This window comes from Macrosteles quadrilineatus, unplaced genomic scaffold (assembly GCF_028750875.1).
Source record: "Macrosteles quadrilineatus isolate MER2022 unplaced genomic scaffold, UCM_ALF_1.0 Scaffold_1__1_contigs__length_201487025, whole genome shotgun sequence".
In the NCBI taxonomy this organism is placed as follows: Eukaryota; Metazoa; Arthropoda; class Insecta; order Hemiptera; family Cicadellidae; genus Macrosteles; species Macrosteles quadrilineatus.
In genome coordinates this window covers 55,951,212-55,974,957 of record NW_026542594.1, presented here as the reverse complement: position 1 = coordinate 55,974,957, position 23,746 = coordinate 55,951,212, and the positions used below count along the sequence as shown (strand labels likewise).

The following is a 23,746-nucleotide window of genomic DNA, read 5'->3' as shown; positions in this document are numbered from 1 at the left end:
GACCCATGATTTGAAGACATTGAATCACATCGACGGATACAATCTATTTAATACAGACAACAACTGGAACAGAAACGACGGTGTTATTGTGTACTTGAAAACGGAACTTTGCGGAACAATGCAACAGATAAGACTGGGTGAATCGACTGGATTACGACTTGACTATACATTGGACTTCAAACATTACAGTATACTTACAGTTTACCGTAGCCCATCCATGAATATTGATTTGTTTTTAAATGATCTAGAAACCTACTACATTACTACCAACAATTCAAATACTCACATTTTCATGGGTGATATAAACATTGACATTTTACCAGAGTCAAATCAAACCAATTTTAAAGAGATTTACTTAAATATAATGTATTCAGCGGGTTTTATTGAATTTATAAATAAACCTACAAGAGAAGTTAATAACTCTAAAACTTGCATTGATCACATTTTTGTCAAACACTATGACTGTAACAAGCTGACTTCGTGTGTACTTAAAACTGACATAACTGATCATTACACTCTTATAGCAAAAATTGAACTTGAAAACATTACAGCTCAACCTGAAACCTGCAACATGTACTTGGACTCGGGTGTTCTGAGTGGCTTGATGGCGGTCCAGTCGTGGGATCACGTCCTTGCACATCAGGATGTTAATGATTGTTGTGACGCTTTTTTAAACCTCTAGATTTAAGAAATTAAAGCCATGGATAAACACAGAGTTAATATTTGCTATTAGAAAACGAGATAAAATGAGTAAACTGGTTAAAGCCCGACCTTTTGATGAGCAATTAAAATTTCAATTTCAAGCTTTTAGAAACCAGTTATCAAATAAAATCAAAACTACAAACAAAACTATTACAGAGAAAAAATAACAGCCTCTGTTGACAACCCCAGATTATTTTGGAAACATATAAATGAATTTAATGGAGCAAATATAAAGAAATGCAATTTTCCTGTTTCTCTTTTCCAGCAACCGTCGGACTCAGGTGGAGGGAGTTTGGGGGCGGTGGTTAACTCGTTTAATGAATTTTTCTCAAGTGTTGGTAGTAGGTTGGCGAGCGAGTTGCCACCGCCCGTGGGTCCGCCACTGGTCGACGATGCTTTGTTCAGTGTGGGGCGTGAACTGCAACTGGAGCCTGTCTCTGACAGTCAGTTGGTCGAGTGTGTGAGGGAAATGTGAGGCAGTTCTGCTCCCGGGTTCAATGAATTTCCAGCCAAAATACTAAAAAATCATCTGCAAGACATTTTACTACCTCTCAAACATCTTATTAACTTGAGTATTACTTCAGGCATTTTTCCAAACAGATTTAAAATAGCTAAGGTAATTCCTCTTTATAAGTCCGGACAAAAAGATGACAAAAATAATTATAGACCAATCTCATTGTTAAGTGTATTATCTAAAGTGTTAGAGAAATGTGTCAAAATTCAACTCCAAAATTATTTGGATGAGCATGAAATTCTATCAGAACAACAGTTTGGGTTTAGAAAAAGTAAAAATACTACCGACGCTCTATTTATTATCAATAAAACTTTAATCGAGTCAGTGGATAAAAATGAAAAAATACTAATTGCATTCATAGATCTTGCTAAAGCGTTTGACTCTATTGATAGGAAAATTCTTTTAAAAAAGTTAGAATATTTGGGAGTAAAGGGATTAGCCCTGGCATGGTTTAAAAGTTATTTAAGCAATAGAACTCAAGTAGTATCAATTAATAACGTAATTAGTGATCAAATAAATGTAGATTTTGGAATTATCCAAGGTTCTACAATGGGGCCTTTACTATTTTTAATTTACATAAATAACATAGATAAAATTGATATTTCTGGAAAAATATTTTTGTTTGCAGATGACACAGCGGTAATCTTTAGGGCACGTACTTGGGAAGAGGTTTTTAATATTTTAATATTTTTAATATTATTTTTTATTATTTAATATCATCAGAATTACAAATTTTAAAAAGATGGTTCTCAGAAAACATTTTAACAATGAATGTCAGTAAAACAAAATGTTTGTCTATCGCACTTCGTCCCGCTAGCGAGCCGCCCGCCGAACTCAGACTAACCTTGCACTCATGTGGCACCGCAGGCAGCGATTGCAACTGCCAAATTATTGAAACTGTGTCGCATTATAAATACCTGGGCATTATAATGGATTCTAAATTGAAATGGGAAAGTCATATAAATTTTTTTAAAACAAAACTTGAAAAATGATTTATGTTTTTTACCAATTAGGTCAAATTTTACGACATGAAGAAATTAAAAGAATTTATTACGCCTACGTTCAATCTCATCTGCAGTATGGTTTAATAGCTTGGGGAGGGACTTATTCATCAGTAATTCAACATTTGTTTGTAATTCAAAAATCAATAATTAGAGCTGCGTTAAGAAAACCGAGACGTTATTCTACTGATCATCTGTTCAAAGAATCCCAGTTTTTATCAATAAGGCAGCTATATGTTAAGGATTTATTAGCTTATTCATACATTCATTTAGATCTTATCGCCTCACCAGTAGTTCATAACTATCATACCAGAAACTCAGTGATGATAGGATTACGGGTTCCAAGAGTTCTCAAATCAATCAATTTAACAAATTCCTTTTACATTGCTAATTGCTTGTTGCGTAATATTCCTCCAGAAATTAGGGACCTGCGAGTGTCACTGAGTGTATATAAGAGGGTTATTGCTAATTGGCTGATGGAGATAGGCCTTGACAATACAGAGTCGCTTATCAGCCCAGAATATCTCGTTTAGACCTAACCAACTGATAACTGGACTATCTATTGTACTTTCTACAGCACTCTTACTTGACGGAATCCACGCCTCAGTAAAAAATTATTTGGTTTGAAAGAAAAAAGTTATGCTTTCATCGGATGTATTGCAAACAATGAGCACCCCTTGTTATTGATTGCACGTTGCATATGGTTTTTTAGGTTATTATAACTATAATTGTATAGTATTATTTTATTTTACCAAGTTATTGTTAGTTCTTTTTTTTATGTGTATTAAGTGAAGTGTGAAGAACTTTTATTTTAACAGCAGACAGCTAAGGACTCTATCACGCACAGGTCATTGTGACCCATGTGATATTTTTTTTTTTTTTTTTATTAATTGCTGCAAAACAGTTTGTAATAAATAAAGAATTTTCTCTCTCTCTCTCTCTCTCCTGCAAATATCAGACTTGGTTCGTATGAGGCTTCTAATCATGTGGAGTCGTGTCAACTCTTCGCTGACTTCTTTTTGTCCGTCTACTCTCCCACTCACCATGGTGAACTGCCTGTGCGTGTGTTCAACACCCCCTTCATTATCTCCGAATGCTCCGTCTCAGTTCAAGATGTGGACAGGAAGCTACTGGCGCTGGACGCAACCAAGGGAAGCGGGCCAGATGATATAACTCCAGGAGTGCTCAAGTTCTGCCACTCTGAGTTAGCCTTTCTACTCCAATACTTGTTTAACCGCAGTCTGTCCTCTGGCACTTTTCCATCGGTCCTGAAGAATGGTTATGTCGTCCCCATATTTAAGTCGGGAGACAACCGCGACGTTATGAACTATAGGCCAATTGTCCTTTTGTCCGTTATAAGCAAAGTGTTCGAAGGCCTAATCTTAGATATATATAGTTCAGCCCTTGTTCAGACAAGTGTTGATAGACGAGCAACACGGATTCACCTCTGGCCGCTCTACTGTGACCAATCTCCTCTCGCTTCAGTGCCAAGTCTTGGATGCCTTTAGCCGACGAAGCTAAGTTGATGCTATATACATAGATTTCAGCAAAGCCTTTGACAAGATTAGTCACCGTCATCTACTTGCTAAGCTGGAGGGCTATGGTGTTGTTGGCACGATGCTGCGATGGTTTGAGAGCTATCTGTCTGGTCGACGTCTGGCTGTTTGATGTCTTTCAGTCCCACGTCTCTGCTAGCTTCGTCGCGAGTTCCGGCGTCCCGCAAGGTTCCCATCTTGGCCCACTCTTGTTCTCGATCTTTATCAATGACATTAAAGATAATATAAAGGTGCCTTTTCTGCTGTTCGCTGATGATATTAAGCTGTTCGTGGAAGTCAACTCTCTCTCTGACTGTCAACTACTTCAAGAAGCCCTCGACAACGTCGTCAGTTGGTGTTTGGAGAATGATATGTCAGCAAATCCTGCCAAAACGAAATGTATAACGTTCAGTAGAAAAAAGAACAACTTGGAAGCCGACTATTTCCTTGACGGGAACAGGGTGGAAAGGTGTGACACCATCAAGGACCTGGGCGTTCAGATTGATGCCTCGTTTGATTTTGAACCGCACATAAGCCATATATGTGCCAGGGCGTCACGCATGCTGGGACTGATCTCTCGGACGTCAAGACATGGGTTGAGTGCCAACTCCTCAATGATCCTGTTCAAGGCCTTAGTTCGCCAGCTGCTCGAGTACGCCTCTGTGGTCTGGTCACCCTACCTCCTCGGCCAAATCAATCATCTTGAATCAGTACAGAGACGCTTCGTGAGACATCTTGGTTGCCGCGCTGGGTTCAATTAAATGGACGTCCCAGTCGAGGAAATATCTGCAGCTTATGGTCTCCAAAGCTTGGAGTGTAGAAGAAGAGTTGCTGATGTTGCCTTCCTCTTCAAGCTGCTTAACAACCAGATCAGCTGCCCTTTTCTGCTCGAGAGGATTAACTTGCACGTTCCCAGAAGTACCAGGCATCAACGCTTGTTTGAGCTAGACCATGCGTCGACCAGCTATCTACGCTTCTGCCCCATACCACGTCTGATGCACTCCGGGAACGAGATCTGTTCGTCGGTCGTCCTTTTCGCTTCCAGTTTGGAGGCTGTTAGGCGAGTGGCAGCAAAGGAACGTGACACTCTATAACATTTCACTGTTGGTGCTGTTTTTGATCTTGTTGTATCTCAAATCATTATTATTGTTGATCATTTAATGCTTTATTATTGTTATTCATTTCATTATTTATTATTGTTACTAGTTTAATTTCTACTACTATGTTATTCTTTTCATTGTTTATCGTTGTTAATGCTTAGCAAAAAACACAAACATTCACTGTTGTAGCTTTCAATCTTTATCTTTGTAAATTGGTGTATTGCCGTCGGTAAAAAAATAAAATAAAAAGAATAAAAAAATAAAATAAAAATATATACTAAATTAGCCTATTTCTTTTTTTAAGCTCTACAAAATGGTAAATTTTAAAATTGTACATGTTTTTAGGGTCATAAATGGGGAAATCCTATTTTCATCCCATAAACTCCAGTTCCCATTGCCCGGTTATGCTGGTTTGCGTACTCGTTCGAATAAATGTAGGTTTACACATTTTCACTGAATTTTATTACTGGTATTTTAATTGTGTGCACGATCTCTTAAAGATATCTTAGAAAAATTAATATTACTAATGAAACACATATGAAAACACAAAATCTAACATAGCCTAAGTTATTTTCTTATCTATATAATTAATACCGGTACGCTACATGAAACTTTGTCGGTTGAACTCCTCCGCCATTTCTTAACCGATTTTATCCATTGACGTCTCATTGGAAAGAGCGTGTCGCGTAGATTTGCAAACTGGCCTTACATTTTTGAAAAAGTCCCTTGGGCTCTGCCCCTGTGGCTTTGAAAGTTCCATGTTATCCTTATGAAGAACATAATTGTTTACATTTTGATCAGCTGTATAATTTAACTGCTGTTATTTTTATTCTATTCAATGAAACACATTGAGTACGTTTATTTACTATTTGAGTTTGTTTAACCCTCCGAGTGTCCATAGTTTAGGCCTTAATGTCCACCTATTTTTTGCGCATTTGCAAGGTTTTATTAAAACGGATCTGAGAAGATTAAAAACAATGTTAATTCTACTGTTCTATATACCATTTTGTTTGTAAAATCATGGGCTTCAATATTATACATAAAACATAAGGAACATTGTTTCCAAAAAATTTTTTAGGTAAAAAAAAATATTTTGGAAAATTTTCAAAAAAAAAAGTTTGCGCTCAATGAAATTGTATAAATTATAGGCCTATAAATATTTGAAAATAGCCACTTTGTTCTAAATTTTATGAGGATTCCAAAAAATTAATAATATAAGGAAGTAGATTTGCAAATAAATAAGTTATGGGCAAAAAACAGATTTCGGTACATAGCGTTTAGCTAAGAATGCATAGCCTAACCATAGCTAGGAATCTGGCTGATAATTTACATCAATATCACTACCTACTTCTTCAGGATCATCAACCAGCCCTTCAAAATCACTTAAACCTTCTTATAATGCACCACGTATATCACTACTTTTGATTTTTAACACTAAAACTATGATAAACGTAATAAAACACATCAGTCATCGGTCCGAGGGTAACCTAGCTATTTACAAATACGCACTTCCGCTGTCTGCTACAATTACGATCGGCTCGGATACCATACAGCGCTTAGAGACAGACCTGGAGAAAGCTTAGAATATAACGGAAAGAACGATACCTAACTCGATCCAGTTCAATCCGATTCAGTCAGTTATAGAGCCTTCGCCGTAAACGATGTCTGCGTGTCGAAAAATCGACAAGTAACACTACACAAAGTGTGCTGCTTGTCGAATTTTCGTCAAGTAACACTGGGAGGGTTAACCCCTAAGACGGATCGTGTTAGTATGGTTGTATCTTAAATTTGTGTATTTATCGTTGTTTTGTGTCGCTATGACGGATCGTGTTAGCATGATTGTAACTTAAATTTGTGCATTTATTGTTGTTTTGTGTAGCTATAACTTTTTTTATTTTTTTTCTTCTTTTAAATGCCTCCGACGAGACGACAACGAAACATAGACAGGAGGCGTAATCGTGATAACGACCGCAGCTACAGAACAGTGGCGCGTAATAGGTTTAACTCATCACAGTCAGCACCTGACCCTGGACAATCTCAACTATTGGTTACAAATGCACCCTAACACTACCCCAAAACGACTTTTCGTTATCAATTGGCCCTCTATCAATGACCTGTGTTGCCTGTACAGCGAGGTATTTTGAGAAGGAGAAAACCAGCCGGAATGATTTAGGTTTATCAATAACAAAGATAAACACGGTCTGAGTTACACACCGGTAATCTTGAGTTGACTCTTTTAAATTAATTGTAAATATGACTGTTATTCGTTTTAAAATAAATCCTGTAACACTTTGCAATTGCTCGAATTCGAGCAACATGTACACTAGTTTACATTAAAACAAAAAACATTGCAATAGGCTATTTTACTTGAATTCACTAAAACAACAATAAAACATAGGCCTAATAAGTTATGAAAATGGGAAATCTTATCAAAGCACAATATCTAACATAGGTAGTCATTTTCTTCTTTACATTTTATGCAAGTAGGCCTAACATTACAATATTTTACTTAAATTTACTTAAACATCACCAACTGTAGGCCTAATGATAAACCCATTTCCATATGGATTTAATAGTATATTTCGTACCTAGGGCCAACAACACAACTGCAAGTTTAAGGTTATGTGAAGAAATAGGAATCAGTAAAAATAACTTAATACGGTAATAAAAAGTTGCTTAGCAGCGGTGACAATAATTAAAACAAATCAATATATATGTATATGTATATATATGTATAGCAATGCATATGTATACAGCTTGTATATTAACAATAATGTTTTAGGTAAATAAGCGAACAGCTGATCTTCGGCCCTAGGGCCGCAAAGACCTGCTCGGTCCCCAAATGATGATAACAGCTGGCATGGACAGCTACGGTATACATAGCTTTCATCCCTTTCAGCCTCCAATTAACGTATGTAAAACGGCTAAAAACAAGGTAGTGTGGTGAAAACAAGATTGTATCATGGCAATCTGTTTTGATGTAAAGGAAATGTAAACTTGAAAAAGTTCAGATGATATAGCCCGGGAAGACTGTGGTCCTATTCTATCCCCGAAACCTCACGGGGAGCCGTTTGTCATTGGGCTATCAATTAATGATATGATCTAACAAAAAGATCATGGCTAAATAGTAGCAAGACCATGGTTTGGCTCGTTCCCTTAAAAAAAAGCAAAACAGTGCTAGGTAACTTAGGCCTAATAGTGAGAATACACACACAAAAACAAAAAACTGATTTAACTTAACTCAAAAGTATTTAGGACTACTCAACCAAAAGTGCATGAGATAAGTTAAGTTAGGCCGACGTACGTTCTTTTCACAGTTGCATTCCGTTTAAAAATGTCTTACAATATGACATGGTTAGTGCCAGCAGTTGTAAAAAACTAATTAATACAGGCTCATTTTATCACTGCATTTGGTTATATAATTTAATTTAAGCCGCATTTACACTGGAGTTTGAAACACGAGTTGCAAACAGAAATTGCAAACATCTCTAGCAAAGCACATTTATGGACTAAACATTTTGCTGTTGCAAACAGTTTTTCAGTGTTTGCAACAGAAATTTTTGTTTCCACCTGAAGTCGGTAAAGATCAATGGGAGTTGCAAACTTTTGTTTGCAACACTGGTTTCGGTCACTATGTGCCGTTGAAACACAAAACAGAAACATTTCTCCGCCATCCCCTACGCTGCCACCTTCACTCTCACTCACGTGATCACTCGCACCACCCTGTGTCTCGACTCAAGTGTCATTACCCTGTCTGGACTGCTACTATTGTAGTTACCTCGTGCTTGTTAAGTGAGTGATCAGTGGTAAGTGCCAATGGAAAATTTACTGAGTGGAATGGTGTGGGGAGATTACAACATTCTAAAGTTAATTAGCTTGTGCAGTAAGCAGCAAGTCCTGTGGAACCAAACTATTTCAGATTACAAAAATAAAAAAATGAAAAACTCGCAAGGAATGACATTTCATTCAAAATGACATCCTCGACACTTGGTCATCCTTGGAAGGACTGATCCCAAGAACCAGAACATAGGCGGGTAGGTGTATGGCTTGTGGCCTATGGCTCGTGTATGGCTACCCACACGAGTCATAATCAACGAAAGTGTTTAACAAATTTTCATGAAACATGGAAATAGAACCATGAAATAAACATTGCAAACTTTTATTTGAAACTACTGTTTGCAACTGCTGTTTGCAATAAAAGTTTGCAACTTTTTGTTTGAAACTTCGGTGTAAACGCAGCTTTAAATAACGCAGGCCTATAACATGCAGTACCTAAGTTAATTACCTAATAACTTACATGTTTTCACTTAATTTAGTATTTTTTTGAACCGTCATACTCGGAAAACGATCAAATATTACTAAAAGAAACTAAAAAAGATACAATATTAAGGTACTATGCTCTGAACTGAATAGAATTTGATAAGTTAGCCTCTGCCGTGCTTAGATCAATGCACAAGCACAAGTACAACACAGACAGGACAGACTAACACACAACACAACACAACACACGACACAAGTACACAACAAACAAAACAACATTAACCATAACCATAACCTAAAACAAAACATAAAAACACAACAAGACAAAGAGCACTAGAGCAGTCGGTGGGGCACACGGGAGGGACTAAGGCTAACATATCTTGTAGTGTCAGTGTTCGCCGCTAGAACCGCTAAGTTGAATTTTTTTTTAGGCTATTTTTAGTTATAAAATTCAATTTTTAATTATAAAATATTGTTTTGAAATTATAAAATAAATTTTAATTTTTAAAATAAAAATGTCATAACATAACCTAACCAACCAGACTTGCTGATAATATAAAAACTGTAAAAGATAAAAATCTAATTAATGATTACTTATAATTTTTAATTAATTATAAAATTAATTTTAAAATTCTGTATTATAAAATTAAACTGTCATAACCTAACCTAACCAACCAAACTTGCTGATGTGAAAAATTTGTTGACAAAAAGTTTGTTCTACCAGCGGGATTTGAACCCGGGACCTCCTGAACACCATATCGAAACGCTACTAACTATGCCACGAACGCCGTTGAAAACGATTTAATTGAGCGGAGCGAGCGAAGCGAGCGAAGCTCTTTTACATCGACTTTTATGCATTTCGTAATACGCAAACTCCTCCTAGACGGCTGAATCAATCGTTTTCAAATTTTGTATGGTGATAAAGACCATATCGGTGAGTGCCAACATCTATATGGCGTTAAAAAAGTCTCTCAGGAATCCGCCCCACTGGGTCTCAAAGTTTCAATGTAATCCTTATGGAAGCAGTATTTGACACGGAATGGGCACACGGAAGGGACTAAGCCTAAATGTGTAATGACGTCATATCTCTAGTGGTTATTGTCTTCTCTTGAGGCGACACGATTACCGTAACGAAACAAGGTGATTCAGGGGCGTTCGTGGCATAGTTGGTAGCGTTTCGGATTGCTGTTCAGGAGGTCCGGGGTTCGAAACCCGCTGGCAGCATTAACTTTTTGTCAACAAATTTTTCATATCAGCAAGTTTGGTTGGTTAGGTTAGGTTATGACAGTTTAATTTTATAATACTAAATTTTAAAATTAATTTTATGATTAATTAAAAATTATAAGTAATCATTAATTAGATTTTTATCTTATATAGTTTTTATATTATCAGCAAGTCTGGTTGGTTAGGTTATGTTATGACAGTTTAATTTTAAAAATTAAAAATTTATTTTATAACTTTAAAACAATATTTTATAATTAAAAAGTTAATTTTATAACAAAAAATAAAAAATAAAAAATTAATTTAAATTTGTTCAACTTAGCAGTCCTAGCGGCGAACGCTGACACTACAAGATATGTTAGCCTTAGTCCCTCCCGTGTGCCCCACCGTATTTGACACATAAACAAAGACATATGATCAGCTGTTGACTTTTGAATGCAGTAGATAAAGAAATAGCTTATAGCATTATTCCACAGATATTAGAACAGAAACGGTATGGATCATAAATTATAATCAAATGACGACACTAGCTTGAGGTCCATGACGTATGAAGTGGTGAAGGAAGTAGTAAAGGTGAGCAGTCTGGAGTGTGAAAACTGTTTATGACGATTAGATGAAGGTATCTGCATTCCTAAAATTCTATGGGAGGGGAGGAAAACAGGTCCGTGACGTAGGAAGTGGTGAAGGAAGTAGTAAAGGGGAGCAGTCTGGAGTTTGGAGACTGTTTATGACGATTAGATTAAGGTATCTGCATTCCTAAAATTCTATGGGAAGGGAGAAAAACAGGTCTGCTACGTAGGAAGTGGTGAAGGAAGTAGTCAAGACGAGCTGTCCGGAATGTGGGAACTGTTTATGACGATTAGATTTACGTATCTACAATCTTAAAATACTATGGGAAGAGAGGGAAACGGATCCGCGACGTAGTAAGTGGTGAAGGAAATAGTAAAGGCGAGCAGTGGCCGATTCAGTGTGGAAACTGTTTATGACGATTAGATGAAGGTATCTGCATTCCTAAAATTCTATGGGAAGGGAGGAAAACAGGTCTGTGACGTAGGAAGTGGTAAAGGAAGTAGTAAAAGCGAGCAGTCTGGAGTGTGGAAACTGTTTATGACGATTAGATTAAGGTATCTGCATTCCTAAAATTCTATGGGAAGGGAGGAAAACAGGTAAGCGACGTAGGAAAGTGATGAAGGAAGTAGTAAAGGCGAGCTGTCCGGAGTGTGGAAACTGTTTATGACGATTAGATTTACGTATCTACAATTTTAAAATGCTATGGGAAGAGAGGGAAACAGATCCGCGACGTAGGGAATGGTGAAGGAAGTAGTAAAGGCGAGCAGTCTGGAGTGTGGAAACTGTTTATGACGATTAGATTAAGGTATCTGCAATCCTAAAATTCTATGGGAAGGGAGGAAAACAGGTCTGCGACGTAGGAGGTGGTGAGGGAGGTATTCAAGGCGAGCTGTCCGGAGTGTGATAACTGTTTATGACGATTAGATTAAGGTACCTGTAATCCTAAAATGCTATTGGAAGGGAAGGAAACAGGTCCGCGACGTAGGTAGTCGTGAAGGAAGTAGTAAAGGCGAGCTGTTCGGGGTGTGGGATCTGTTTGTGACCATTAGATTAAGGTATTTGTAATCCTATGATGTTATGGGAACGGAGGGAAAAAGGTCCGAGACGTAGGAAGTGGTGAAGGAAGTAGTCAAGGCGAGCTTTCCGGACTGTGGGAACTGTTTGTGACCATTAGATTAAGGTATCTGCAATCCTACAATGCTATGGGAAGGGAGGAAAACAGGTCCGTGACGTAGGAAGTGGTGAAGGAAGTAGTAAAGGCAAGCAGACCGGACTGTGGAAACTGTTTTCGACGATTACATTAAGGTATCTGCAATCCTAAAATGCTATGGGAAGGGAGGAAAACAGGCCCCCGACGTAGGAAGTGGTGAAGGAAGTAGTGAAGGCGAGCAGTCCGGACTGTGGGAACTGTTTGTGACCATTAGATTAAGGTATCTGCAATCGTACAATGCTATGGGAAGGGAGGAAAACAGGTCCGTGACGTAGGAAGTGGTGAAGGAAGTAGTAAAGGCAAGCAGTCCGGACTGTGGGAACTGTTTGTGACGATTATATTAAGGTATCTGCAATCCTAAAATGCCATGGGAAGGGAGGAAAACAGGACCCCGACGTAGGAAGTGGTAAAGGAAGTTGTCAAGGCGAGCTGTCTGGAGTGTGGGAACTGTTTATGACGTTCAGATTGAGGTATCTGCAATACTAAAATGCTATGGAAAGCGAGGGAAACAGGTCGTGACGTAGAAAGTGGTGAAGTAAGTAGTAAAATCGAGTACTTCGGAGTGTGGAAACTGTTTATGACGATTAGATTTAGGTATCTACAATCTTAAAATGCTATGGGAAGAGAAGGAAACAGATCCGCGACGTAGGAAGGGGTGAAAGAAGTAGTAAGGTGAGCAGTGTGGAGTGTGGGAACTGGAAACTGTTTGTAGCAGTTTTAATGTATCTGCAATGCTGAAATGCTATGAGCAGGGATGGAAGCACGCCCACGACATATGAAATGGTGAAAGTAGTAGTAAAGGCAAGCAGTACGGATTTTTGGAATTTTTCGACAATTAGATTAACGTATCTGAAATACTAAAATGCTATGGAACGTGGTGAATACAGGTCCACGGAAGTAGTAAAGTATGAGCATCAGCATAGTGTGAGATCCGTCTTTGGCAGTTAGATTAATGTATCTTCAATGCTAAAATGCTATGAGAAGGGAAGGGAACAGGCCGCACGACGTAGGAAGTGGTGAAAGAAGTAGTAAAGGCTGGCAGTGCAGAGTGGGGGGACCGTTTGGGCAGTTAGATCAAATTAATCTGTAATACTTAAATGCTGTGAGAAAGGAAAGAAACAGGTCTATGATGTAGTAAATGGTGAAGAAAGTAGTAAGGCTTAGCAGTGCAGAATGTGGGAACTGTCTTTGGCAATTACATTAATGTATCTGCAATCCTAAAATGCTATGGGAAGAGAGGGAAACAGGTCCACGACGTAGGGTGTGGTGAAGGAAGTAGTAAAGGTGAGCAGTGTTGAGTTTGGGAATGGATTAATGTATCTGCAATGCTAATATGCTACGGGAAGAGACTGTAGACTGTTGTTAAAATGATTACGAAGCATGAATCGATACATATTTTCGATACATGCAATCGTTTAAATCGAAATTTACAACTGAGTTGACAACAGCTGATTTTTACTCCATAGAGGCTAAAAACGATTTCTACTCCCTAAATATTAAAAATGCTACTTTAGACCCGCAACGCATGCATTAAAAACTATTTTTTTTACTGCAATATTATAAAAAACAATATAATATGAACCGTTGATGACTCCGCTCAATTTTGTGGATGCCTCTGCGAACGCCACCTAGTAACTCATCGTTTCGTTACGGTAATCATGTTGCCTCAAGAGTATACATTAGCCACTAGAGATATGACGTCACTACACTTTAGCCTTAATCCCTCCCGTGTGCCCATTCCCTAGACCAGTTACATTACAACGAAAAACTATCGTGATCATGTTAAGGCTGTCGTTTCCTAGACGCGTAGTAGATGCGCAGGGGCTTAGATGCACAACGTCTTTTATCCAATAAATAATGGTTTAAATACCTTATACTGTCAAAAGTGATCCTTTGTAGTCTATGTAGGCTACTGCAGTTTCATTCCCGGGGGAACTTCATCAGGCTTGTAATGACATCAAAACTTCATTCCATAGGAAGTCGGCATGGTAAAAATCCATCAAGGTCATATATACATAAAACACGGACGAACACACAAACATAGCACATAAACATTACGAAACACGGTACCGGGAAGCACGTTACGCACGGAGGGCAGGTCTAGACTGATGCGTTATCTTGATCTCCAAGTGTATTTCCTCCCCCACCTACTTGCTTATCACGAGTTGACCAATGTTTTGTTTGCGACTCACCTATTCTTATTGCCCATTCATTAATAATATTAGACTTGAAACCTCTTTGTTTATTTAGGACATTGTGTGGTTCTTTTTTCACAGCCTTCTAAATCTCGTACTCTTCCATTGTGTCCATGAAACGGCCGCTTTTACATTTATGCAGAATTTCGAGGTTGTCGTCAATTTTTGAGTAATTATGTATATTATTAATTAAGTGATTGGCGTACGAGGATGTATGATTAGTAGTGGGTTTGCCTGGTAAATGTTCTTTGAATCTGATGTTGAATGATCTAGCTGTTTGGCCGATGTAATAACTAGGACAATCGTTACAGTTTAGTTTGTAAATACCCGTGCCGTTCATGTTATTTTCATCAGTTTTGGGAGTTGCAGCGGCCGTTTCATGGACACAATGGAAGAGTACGAGATTTATAAGGCTGTGAAAAAAGAGCGGAGCGAGCGAAGCGAGCGAAGCTCTTATACATCGACTTTTATGCATTTCGTAATACGCAAACTCCTCCTAGACGGCTGAATCAATCGTTTTCAAATTTTGTATGGTGATAAAGACCATATCGGTGAGTGCCAACATCTATATGGCGTTAAAAAAGTCTCTCAGGAATCCGCCCCACTGGGTCTCAAAGTTTCAATGTAATCCTTATGGAAGCAGTATTTGACACATAAACAAAGACATATGATCAGCTGTTGACTTTTGAATGCAGTAGATAAAGAAATAGCTTATAGCATTATTCCACAGATATTAGAACAGAAACGGTATGGATCATAAATTATAATCAAATGACGACACTAGCTTGAGGTCCATGACGTATGAAGTGGTGAAGGAAGTAGTAAAGGTGAGCAGTCTGGAGTGTGAAAACTGTTTATGACGATTAGATGAAGGTATCTGCATTCCTAAAATTCTATGGGAGGGGAGGAAAACAGGTCCGTGACGTAGGAAGTGGTGAAGGAAGTAGTAAAGGGGAGCAGTCTGGAGTTTGGAGACTGTTTATGACGATTAGATTAAGGTATCTGCATTCCTAAAATTCTATGGGAAGGGAGAAAAACAGGTCTGCTACGTAGGAAGTGGTGAAGGAAGTAGTCAAGACGAGCTGTCCGGAATGTGGGAACTGTTTATGACGATTAGATTTACGTATCTACAATCTTAAAATACTATGGGAAGAGAGGGAAACGGATCCGCGACGTAGTAAGTGGTGAAGGAAATAGTAAAGGCGAGCAGTGGCCGATTCAGTGTGGAAACTGTTTATGACGATTAGATTAAGGTATCTGCATTCCTAAAATTCTATGGGAAGGGAGGAAAACAGGTAAGCGACGTAGGAAAGTGATGAAGGAAGTAGTAAAGGCGAGCTGTCCGGAGTGTGGAAACTGTTTATGACGATTAGATTTACGTATCTACAATTTTAAAATGCTATGGGAAGAGAGGGAAACAGATCCGCGACGTAGGGAATGGTGAAGGAAGTAGTAAAGGCGAGCAGTCTGGAGTGTGGAAACTGTTTATGACGATTAGATTAAGGTATCTGCAATCCTAAAATTCTATGGGAAGGGAGGAAAACAGGTCTGCGACGTAGGAGGTGGTGAGGGAGGTATTCAAGGCGAGCTGTCCGGAGTGTGATAACTGTTTATGACGATTAGATTAAGGTACCTGTAATCCTAAAATGCTATTGGAAGGGAAGGAAACAGGTCCGCGACGTAGGTAGTCGTGAAGGAAGTAGTAAAGGCGAGCTGTTCGGGGTGTGGGATCTGTTTGTGACCATTAGATTAAGGTATTTGTAATCCTATGATGTTATGGGAACGGAGGGAAAAAGGTCCGAGACGTAGGAAGTGGTGAAGGAAGTAGTCAAGGCGAGCTTTCCGGACTGTGGGAACTGTTTGTGACCATTAGATTAAGGTATCTGCAATCCTACAATGCTATGGGAAGGGAGGAAAACAGGTCCGTGACGTAGGAAGTGGTGAAGGAAGTAGTAAAGGCAAGCAGACCGGACTGTGGAAACTGTTTTCGACGATTACATTAAGGTATCTGCAATCCTAAAATGCTATGGGAAGGGAGGAAAACAGGCCCCCGACGTAGGAAGTGGTGAAGGAAGTAGTGAAGGCGAGCAGTCCGGACTGTGGGAACTGTTTGTGACCATTAGATTAAGGTATCTGCAATCGTACAATGCTATGGGAAGGGAGGAAAACAGGTCCGTGACGTAGGAAGTGGTGAAGGAAGTAGTAAAGGCAAGCAGTCCGGACTGTGGGAACTGTTTGTGACGATTATATTAAGGTATCTGCAATCCTAAAATGCCATGGGAAGGGAGGAAAACAGGACCCCGACGTAGGAAGTGGTAAAGGAAGTTGTCAAGGCGAGCTGTCTGGAGTGTGGGAACTGTTTATGACGTTCAGATTGAGGTATCTGCAATACTAAAATGCTATGGAAAGCGAGGAAAACAGGTCGTGACGTAGAAAGTGGTGAAGTAAGTAGTAAAATCGAGTACTTCGGAGTGTGGAAACTGTTTATGACGATTAGATTTAGGTATCTACAATCTTAAAATGCTATGGGAAGAGAAGGAAACAGATCCGCGACGTAGGAAGGGGTGAAAGAAGTAGTAAGGTGAGCAGTGTGGAGTGTGGGAACTGGAAACTGTTTGTAGCAGTTTTAATGTATCTGCAATGCTGAAATGCTATGAGCAGGGATGGAAGCACGCCCACGACATATGAAATGGTGAAAGTAGTAGTAAAGGCAAGCAGTACGGATTTTTGGAATTTTTCGACAATTAGATTAACGTATCTGAAATACTAAAATGCTATGGAACGTGGTGAATACAGGTCCACGGAAGTAGTAAAGTATGAGCATCAGCATAGTGTGAGATCCGTCTTTGGCAGTTAGATTAATGTATCTTCAATGCTAAAATGCTATGAGAAGGGAAGGGAACAGGCCACACGACGTAGGAAGTGGTGAAAGAAGTAGTAAAGGCTGGCAGTGCAGAGTGGGGGGACCGTTTGGGCAGTTAGATCAAATTAATCTGTAATACTTAAATGCTGTGAGAAAGGAAAGAAACAGGTCTATGATGTAGTAAATGGTGAAGAAAGTAGTAAGGCTTAGCAGTGCAGAATGTGGGAACTGTCTTTGGCAATTACATTAATGTATCTGCAATCCTAAAATGCTATGGGAAGAGAGGGAAACAGGTCCACGACGTAGGGTGTGGTGAAGGAAGTAGTAAAGGTGAGCAGTGTTGAGTTTGGGAATGGATTAATGTATCTGCAATGCTAATATGCTACGGGAAGAGACTGTAGACTGTTGTTAAAATGATTACGAAGCATGAATCGATACATATTTTCGATACATGCAATCGTTTAAATCGAAATTTACAACTGAGTTGACAACAGCTGATTTTTACTCCATAGAGGCTAAAAACGATTTCTACTCCCTAAATATTAAAAATGCTACTTTAGACCCGCAACGCATGCATTAAAAACTATTTTTTTTACTGCAATATTATAAAAAACAATATAATATGAACCGTTGATGACTCCGCTCAATTTTGTGGATGCCTCTGCGAACGCCACCTAGTAACTCATCGTTTCGTTACGGTAATCATGTTGCCTCAAGAGTATACATTAGCCACTAGAGATATGACGTCACTACACTTTAGCCTTAATCCCTCCCGTGTGCCCATTCCCTAGACCAGTTACATTACAACGAAAAACTATCGTGATCATGTTAAGGCTGTCGTTTCCTAGACGCGTAGTAGATGCGCAGCGGCTTAGATGCACAACGTCTTTTATCCAATAAATAATGGTTTAAATACCTTATACTGTCAAAAGTGATCCTTTGTAGTCTATGTAGGCTACTGCAGTTTCATTCCCGGGGGAACTTCATCAGGCTTGTAATGACATCAAAACTTCATTCCATAGGAAGTCGTCATGGTAAAAATCCATCAAGGTCATATATACATAAAACACGGACGAACACACAAACATAGCACATAAACATTACGAAACACGGTACCGGGAAGCACGTTACGCACGGAGGGCAGGTCTAGACTGATGCGTTATCTTGATCTCCAAGTGTATTTCCTCCCCCACCTACTTGCTTATCACGAGTTGACCAATGTTTTGTTTGCGACTCACCTATTCTTATTGCCCATTCATTAATAATATTAGACTTGAAACCTCTTTGTTTATTTAGGACATTGTGTGGTTCTTTTTTCACAGCCTTCTAAATCTCGTACTCTTCCATTGTGTCCATGAAACGGCCGCTTTTACATTTATGCAGAATTTCGAGGTTGTCGTCAATTTTTGAGTAATTATGTATATTATTAATTAAGTGATTGGCGTACGAGGATGTATGATTAGTAGTGGGTTTGCCTGGTAAATGTTCTTTGAATCTGATGTTGAATGATCTAGCTGTTTGGCCGATGTAATAACTAGGACAATCGTTACAGTTTAGTTTGTAAATACCCGTGCCGTTCATGTTATTTTCATCAGTTTTGGGAGTTGCAGCGGCCGTTTCATGGACACAATGGAAGAGTACGAGATTTATAAGGCTGTGAAAAAAGAGCGGAGCGAGCGAAGCGAGCGAAGCTCTTATACATCGACTTTTATGCATTTCGTAATACGCAAACTCCTCCTAGACGGCTGAATCAATCGTTTTCAAATTTTGTATGGTGATAAAGACCATATCGGTGAGTGCCAACATCTATATGGCGTTAAAAAAGTCTCTCAGGAATCCGCCCCACTGGGTCTCAAAGTTTCAATGTAATCCTTATGGAAGCAGTATTTGACACATAAACAAAGACATATGATCAGCTGTTGACTTTTGAATGCAGTAGATAAAGAAATAGCTTATAGCATTATTCCACAGATATTAGAACAGAAACGGTATGGATCATAAATTATAATCAAATGACGACACTAGCTTGAGGTCCATGACGTATGAAGTGGTGAAGGAAGTAGTAAAGGTGAGCAGTCTGGAGTGTGAAAACTGTTTATGACGATTAGATGAAGGTATCTGCATTCCTAAAATTCTATGGGAGGGGAGGAAAACAGGTCCGTGACGTAGGAAGTGGTGAAGGAAGTAGTAAAGGGGAGCAGTCTGGAGTTTGGAGACTGTTTATGACGATTAGATTAAGGTATCTGCATTCCTAAAATTCTATGGGAAGGGAGAAAAACAGGTCTGCTACGTAGGAAGTGGTGAAGGAAGTAGTCAAGACGAGCTGTCCGGAATGTGGGAACTGTTTATGACGATTAGATTTACGTATCTACAATCTTAAAATACTATGGGAAGAGAGGGAAACGGATCCGCGACGTAGTAAGTGGTGAAGGAAATAGTAAAGGCGAGCAGTGGCCGATTCAGTGTGGAAACTGTTTATGACGATTAGATGAAGGTATCTGCATTCCTAAAATTCTATGGGAAGGGAGGAAAACAAGTCCGTGACGTAGGAAGTGGTAAAGGAAGTAGTAAAAGCGAGCAGTCTGGAGTGTGGAAACTGTTTATGACGATTAGATTAAGGTATCTGCATTCCTAAAATTCTATGGGAAGGGAGGAAAACAGGTAAGCGACGTAGGAAAGTGATGAAGGAAGTAGTAAAGGCGAGCTGTCCGGAGTGTGGAAACTGTTTATGACGATTAGATTTACGTATCTACAATTTTAAAATGCTATGGGAAGAGAGGGAAACAGATCCGCGACGTAGGGAATGGTGAAGGAAGTAGTAAAGGCGAGCAGTCTGGAGTGTGGAAACTGTTTATGACGATTAGATTAAGGTATCTGCAATCCTAAAATTCTATGGGAAGGGAGGAAAACAGGTCTGCGACGTAGGAGGTGGTGAGGGAGGTATTCAAGGCGAGCTGTCCGGAGTGTGATAACTGTTTATGACGATTAGATTAAGGTACCTGTAATCCTAAAATGCTATTGGAAGGGAAGGAAACAGGTCCGCGACGTAGGTAGTCGTGAAGGAAGTAGTAAAGGCGAGCTGTTCGGGGTGTGGGATCTGTTTGTGACCATTAGATTAAGGTATTTGTAATCCTATGATGTTATGGGAACGGAGGGAAAAAGGTCCGAGACGTAGGAAGTGGTGAAGGAAGTAGTCAAGGCGAGCTTTCCGGACTGTGGGAACTGTTTGTGACCATTAGATTAAGGTATCTGCGATCCTACAATGCTATGGGAAGGGAGGAAAACAGGTCCGTGACGTAGGAAGTGGTGAAGGAAGTAGTAAAGGCAAGCAGACCGGACTGTGGAAACTGTTTTCGACGATTAGATTAAGGTATCTGCAATCCTAAAATGCTATGGGAAGGGAGGAAAACAGGCCCCCGACGTAGGAAGTGGTGAAGGAAGTAGTGAAGGCGAGCAGTCAGGACTGTGGGAACTGTTTGTGACCATTAGATTAAGGTATCTGCAATCGTACAATGCTATGGGAAGTGAGGAAAACAGGTCCGTGACGTAGGAAGTGGTGAAGGAAGTAGTAAAGGCAAGCAGTCCGGACTGTGGGAACTGTTTGTGACGATTATATTAAGGTATCTGCAATCCTAAAATGCCATGGGAAGGGAGGAAAACAGGACCCCGACGTAGGAAGTGGTAAAGGAAGTTGTCAAGGCGAGCTGCCTGGAGTGTGGGAACTGTTTATGACGTTCAGATTGAGGTATCTGCAATACTAAAATGCTATGGAAAGCGAGGGAAACAGGTCGTGACGTAGAAAGTGGTGAAGTAAGTAGTAAAATCGAGTACTTCGGAGTGTGGAAACTGTTTATGACGATTAGATTTAGGTATCTACAATCTTAAAATGCTATGGGAAGAGAAGGAAACAGATCCGCGACGTAGGAAGGGGTGAAAGAAGTAGTAAGGTGAGCAGTGTGGAGTGTGGGAACTGGAAACTGTTTGTAGCAGTTTTAATGTATCTGCAATGCTGAAATGCTATGAGCAGGGATGGAAGCACGCCCACGACATATGAAATGGTGAAAGTAGTAGTAAAGGCAAGCAGTACGGATTTTTGGAATTTTTCGACAATTAGATTAACGTATCTGAAATACTAAAATGCTATGGAACGTGGTGAATACAGGTCCACGGAAGTAGTAAAGTATGAGCATCAGCATAGTGTGAGATCCGTCTTTGGCAGTTAGATTAATGTATCTTCAATGCTAAAATGCTATGAGAAGGGAAGGGAACAGGCCGCATGACGTAGGAAGTGGTGAAAGAAGTAGTAAAGGCTGGCAGTGCAGAGTGGGGGGACCGTTTGGGCAGTTAGATCAAATTAATCTGTAATACTTAAATGCTGTGAGAAAGGAAAGAAACAGGTCTATGATGTAGTAAATGGTGAAGAAAGTAGTAAGGCTTAGCAGTGCAGAATGTGGGAACTGTCTTTGGCAATTACATTAATGTATCTGCAATCCTAAAATGCTATGGGAAGAGAGGGAAACAGGTCCACGACGTAGGGTGTGGTGAAGGAAGTAGTAAAGGTGAGCAGTGTTGAGTTTGGGAATGGATTAATGTATCTGCAATGTTAATATGCTACGGGAAGAGACTGTAGACTGTTGTTAAAATGATTACGAAGCATGAATCGATACATATTTTCGATACATGCAATCGTTTAAATCGAAATTTACAACTGAGTTGACAACAGCTGATTTTTACTCCATAGAGGCTAAAAACGATTTCTACTCCCTAAATATTAAAAATGCTACTTTAGACCCGCAACGCATGCATTAAAAACTATTTTTTTTACTGCAATATGATAAAAAACAATATAATATGAACCGTTGATGACTCCGCTCAATTTTGTGGATGCCTCTGCGAACGCCACCTAGTAACTCATCGTTTCGTTACGGTAATCATGTTGCCTCAAGAGTATACATTAGCCACTAGAGATATGACGTCACTACACTTTAGCCTTAATCCCTCCCGTGTGCCCATTCCCTAGACCAGTTACATTACAACGAAAAACTATCGTGATCATGTTAAGGCTGTCGTTTCCTAGACGCGTAGTAGATGCGCAGCGGCTTAGATGCACAACGTCTTTTATCCAATAAATAATGGTTTAAATACCTTATACTGTCAAAAGTGATCCTTTGTAGTCTATGTAGGCTACTGCAGTTTCATTCCCGGGGGAACTTCATCAGGCTTGTAATGACATCAAAACTTCATTCCATAGGAAGTCGTCATGGTAAAAATCCATCAAGGTCATATATACATAAAACACGGACGAACACACAAACATAACACATAAACATTACGAAACACGGTACCGGGAAGCACGTTACGCACGGAGGGCAGGTCTAGACTGATGCGTTATCTTGATCTCCAAGTGTATTTCCTCCCCCACCTACTTGCTTATCACGAGTTGACCAATGTTTTGTTTGTGACTCACCTATTCTTATTGCCCATTCATTAATAATATTAGACTTGAAACCTCTTTGTTTATTTAGGACATTGTGTGGTTCTTTTTTCACAGCCTTATAAATCTCGTACTCTTCCATTATGTCCATGAAACGGCCGCTTTTACATTTATGCAGAATTTCGAGGTTGTCGTCAATTTTTGAGTAATTATGTATATTATTAATTAAGTGATTGGCGTACGAGGATGTATGATTAGTAGTGGGTTTGCCTGGTAAATGTTCTTTGAATCTGATGTTGAATGATCTAGCTGTTTGGCCGATGTAATAACTAGGACAATCGTTACAGTTTAGTTTGTAAATACCCGTGCCGTTCATGTTATTTTCATCAGTTTTGGGAGTTGCAGCGGCCGTTTCATGGACACAATGGAAGAGTACGAGATTTATAAGGCTGTGAAAAAAGAACCACACAATGTCCTAAATGAACAAAGAGGTTTCAAGTCTAATATTATTTATGAATGGGCAATAAGAATAGGTGAGTCGCAAACAAAACATTGGTCAACTCGTGATAAGCAAGTAGGTGGGGGAGGAAATACACTTGGAGATCAAGATAACGCATCAGTCTAGACCTGCCCTCCGTGCGTAACGTGCTTCCCGGTACCGTGTTTCGTAATGTTTATGTGTTATGTTTGTGTGTTCGTCCGTGTTTTATGTATATATGACCTTGATGGATTTTTACCATGACGACTTCCTATGGAATGAAGTTTTGATGTCATTACAAGCCTGATGAAGTTCCCCCGGGAATGAAACTGCAGTAGCCTACATATAGACTACAAAGGATCACTTTTGACAGTATAAGGTATTTAAACCATTATTTATTACTTTAACAGTGATCCAGAGGCTAACAACATGAAGTCTTTTATCCAGGTCCCAAAACGCAGCTGCCGTGAGTAGTTTCCAAGACTGCGTACAATACACACGGTTGGTGCGTAACATAAGTTCACGGGAGAGATAACTAGTGGCTACTATGATGTTATACGATGATTTAGATAATGAAATGGATATTTTGGCATTAAAAGCTTTGAAGAAGCGTAAGCAGTGAAAACACGTGGCCCTCACGCATCTTTTAACTGTAGTGTTAAA

General features: G+C 39.3%; 1 protein-coding gene across 2 annotated transcripts in view; it reads right to left on the bottom strand.

The window, feature by feature from the left end:
- The window catches only part of LOC128983149 (protein O-mannosyl-transferase 2), a 196,600-nt gene extending 187,245 nt beyond the window's left edge, over positions 1–9,355 (bottom strand). For both annotated transcript variants that reach the window (XM_054402324.1, XM_054402325.1), the window contains exon 1: positions 9,150–9,355. In XM_054402324.1, coding sequence (XP_054258299.1) covers positions 9,150–9,187 — 38 coding nt within the window. In that variant the 5' untranslated portion in view covers positions 9,188–9,355. The remainder of the gene's footprint in view (positions 1–9,149) is intronic.
- Between the last annotated feature and the right edge of the window lie 14,391 nt (positions 9,356–23,746).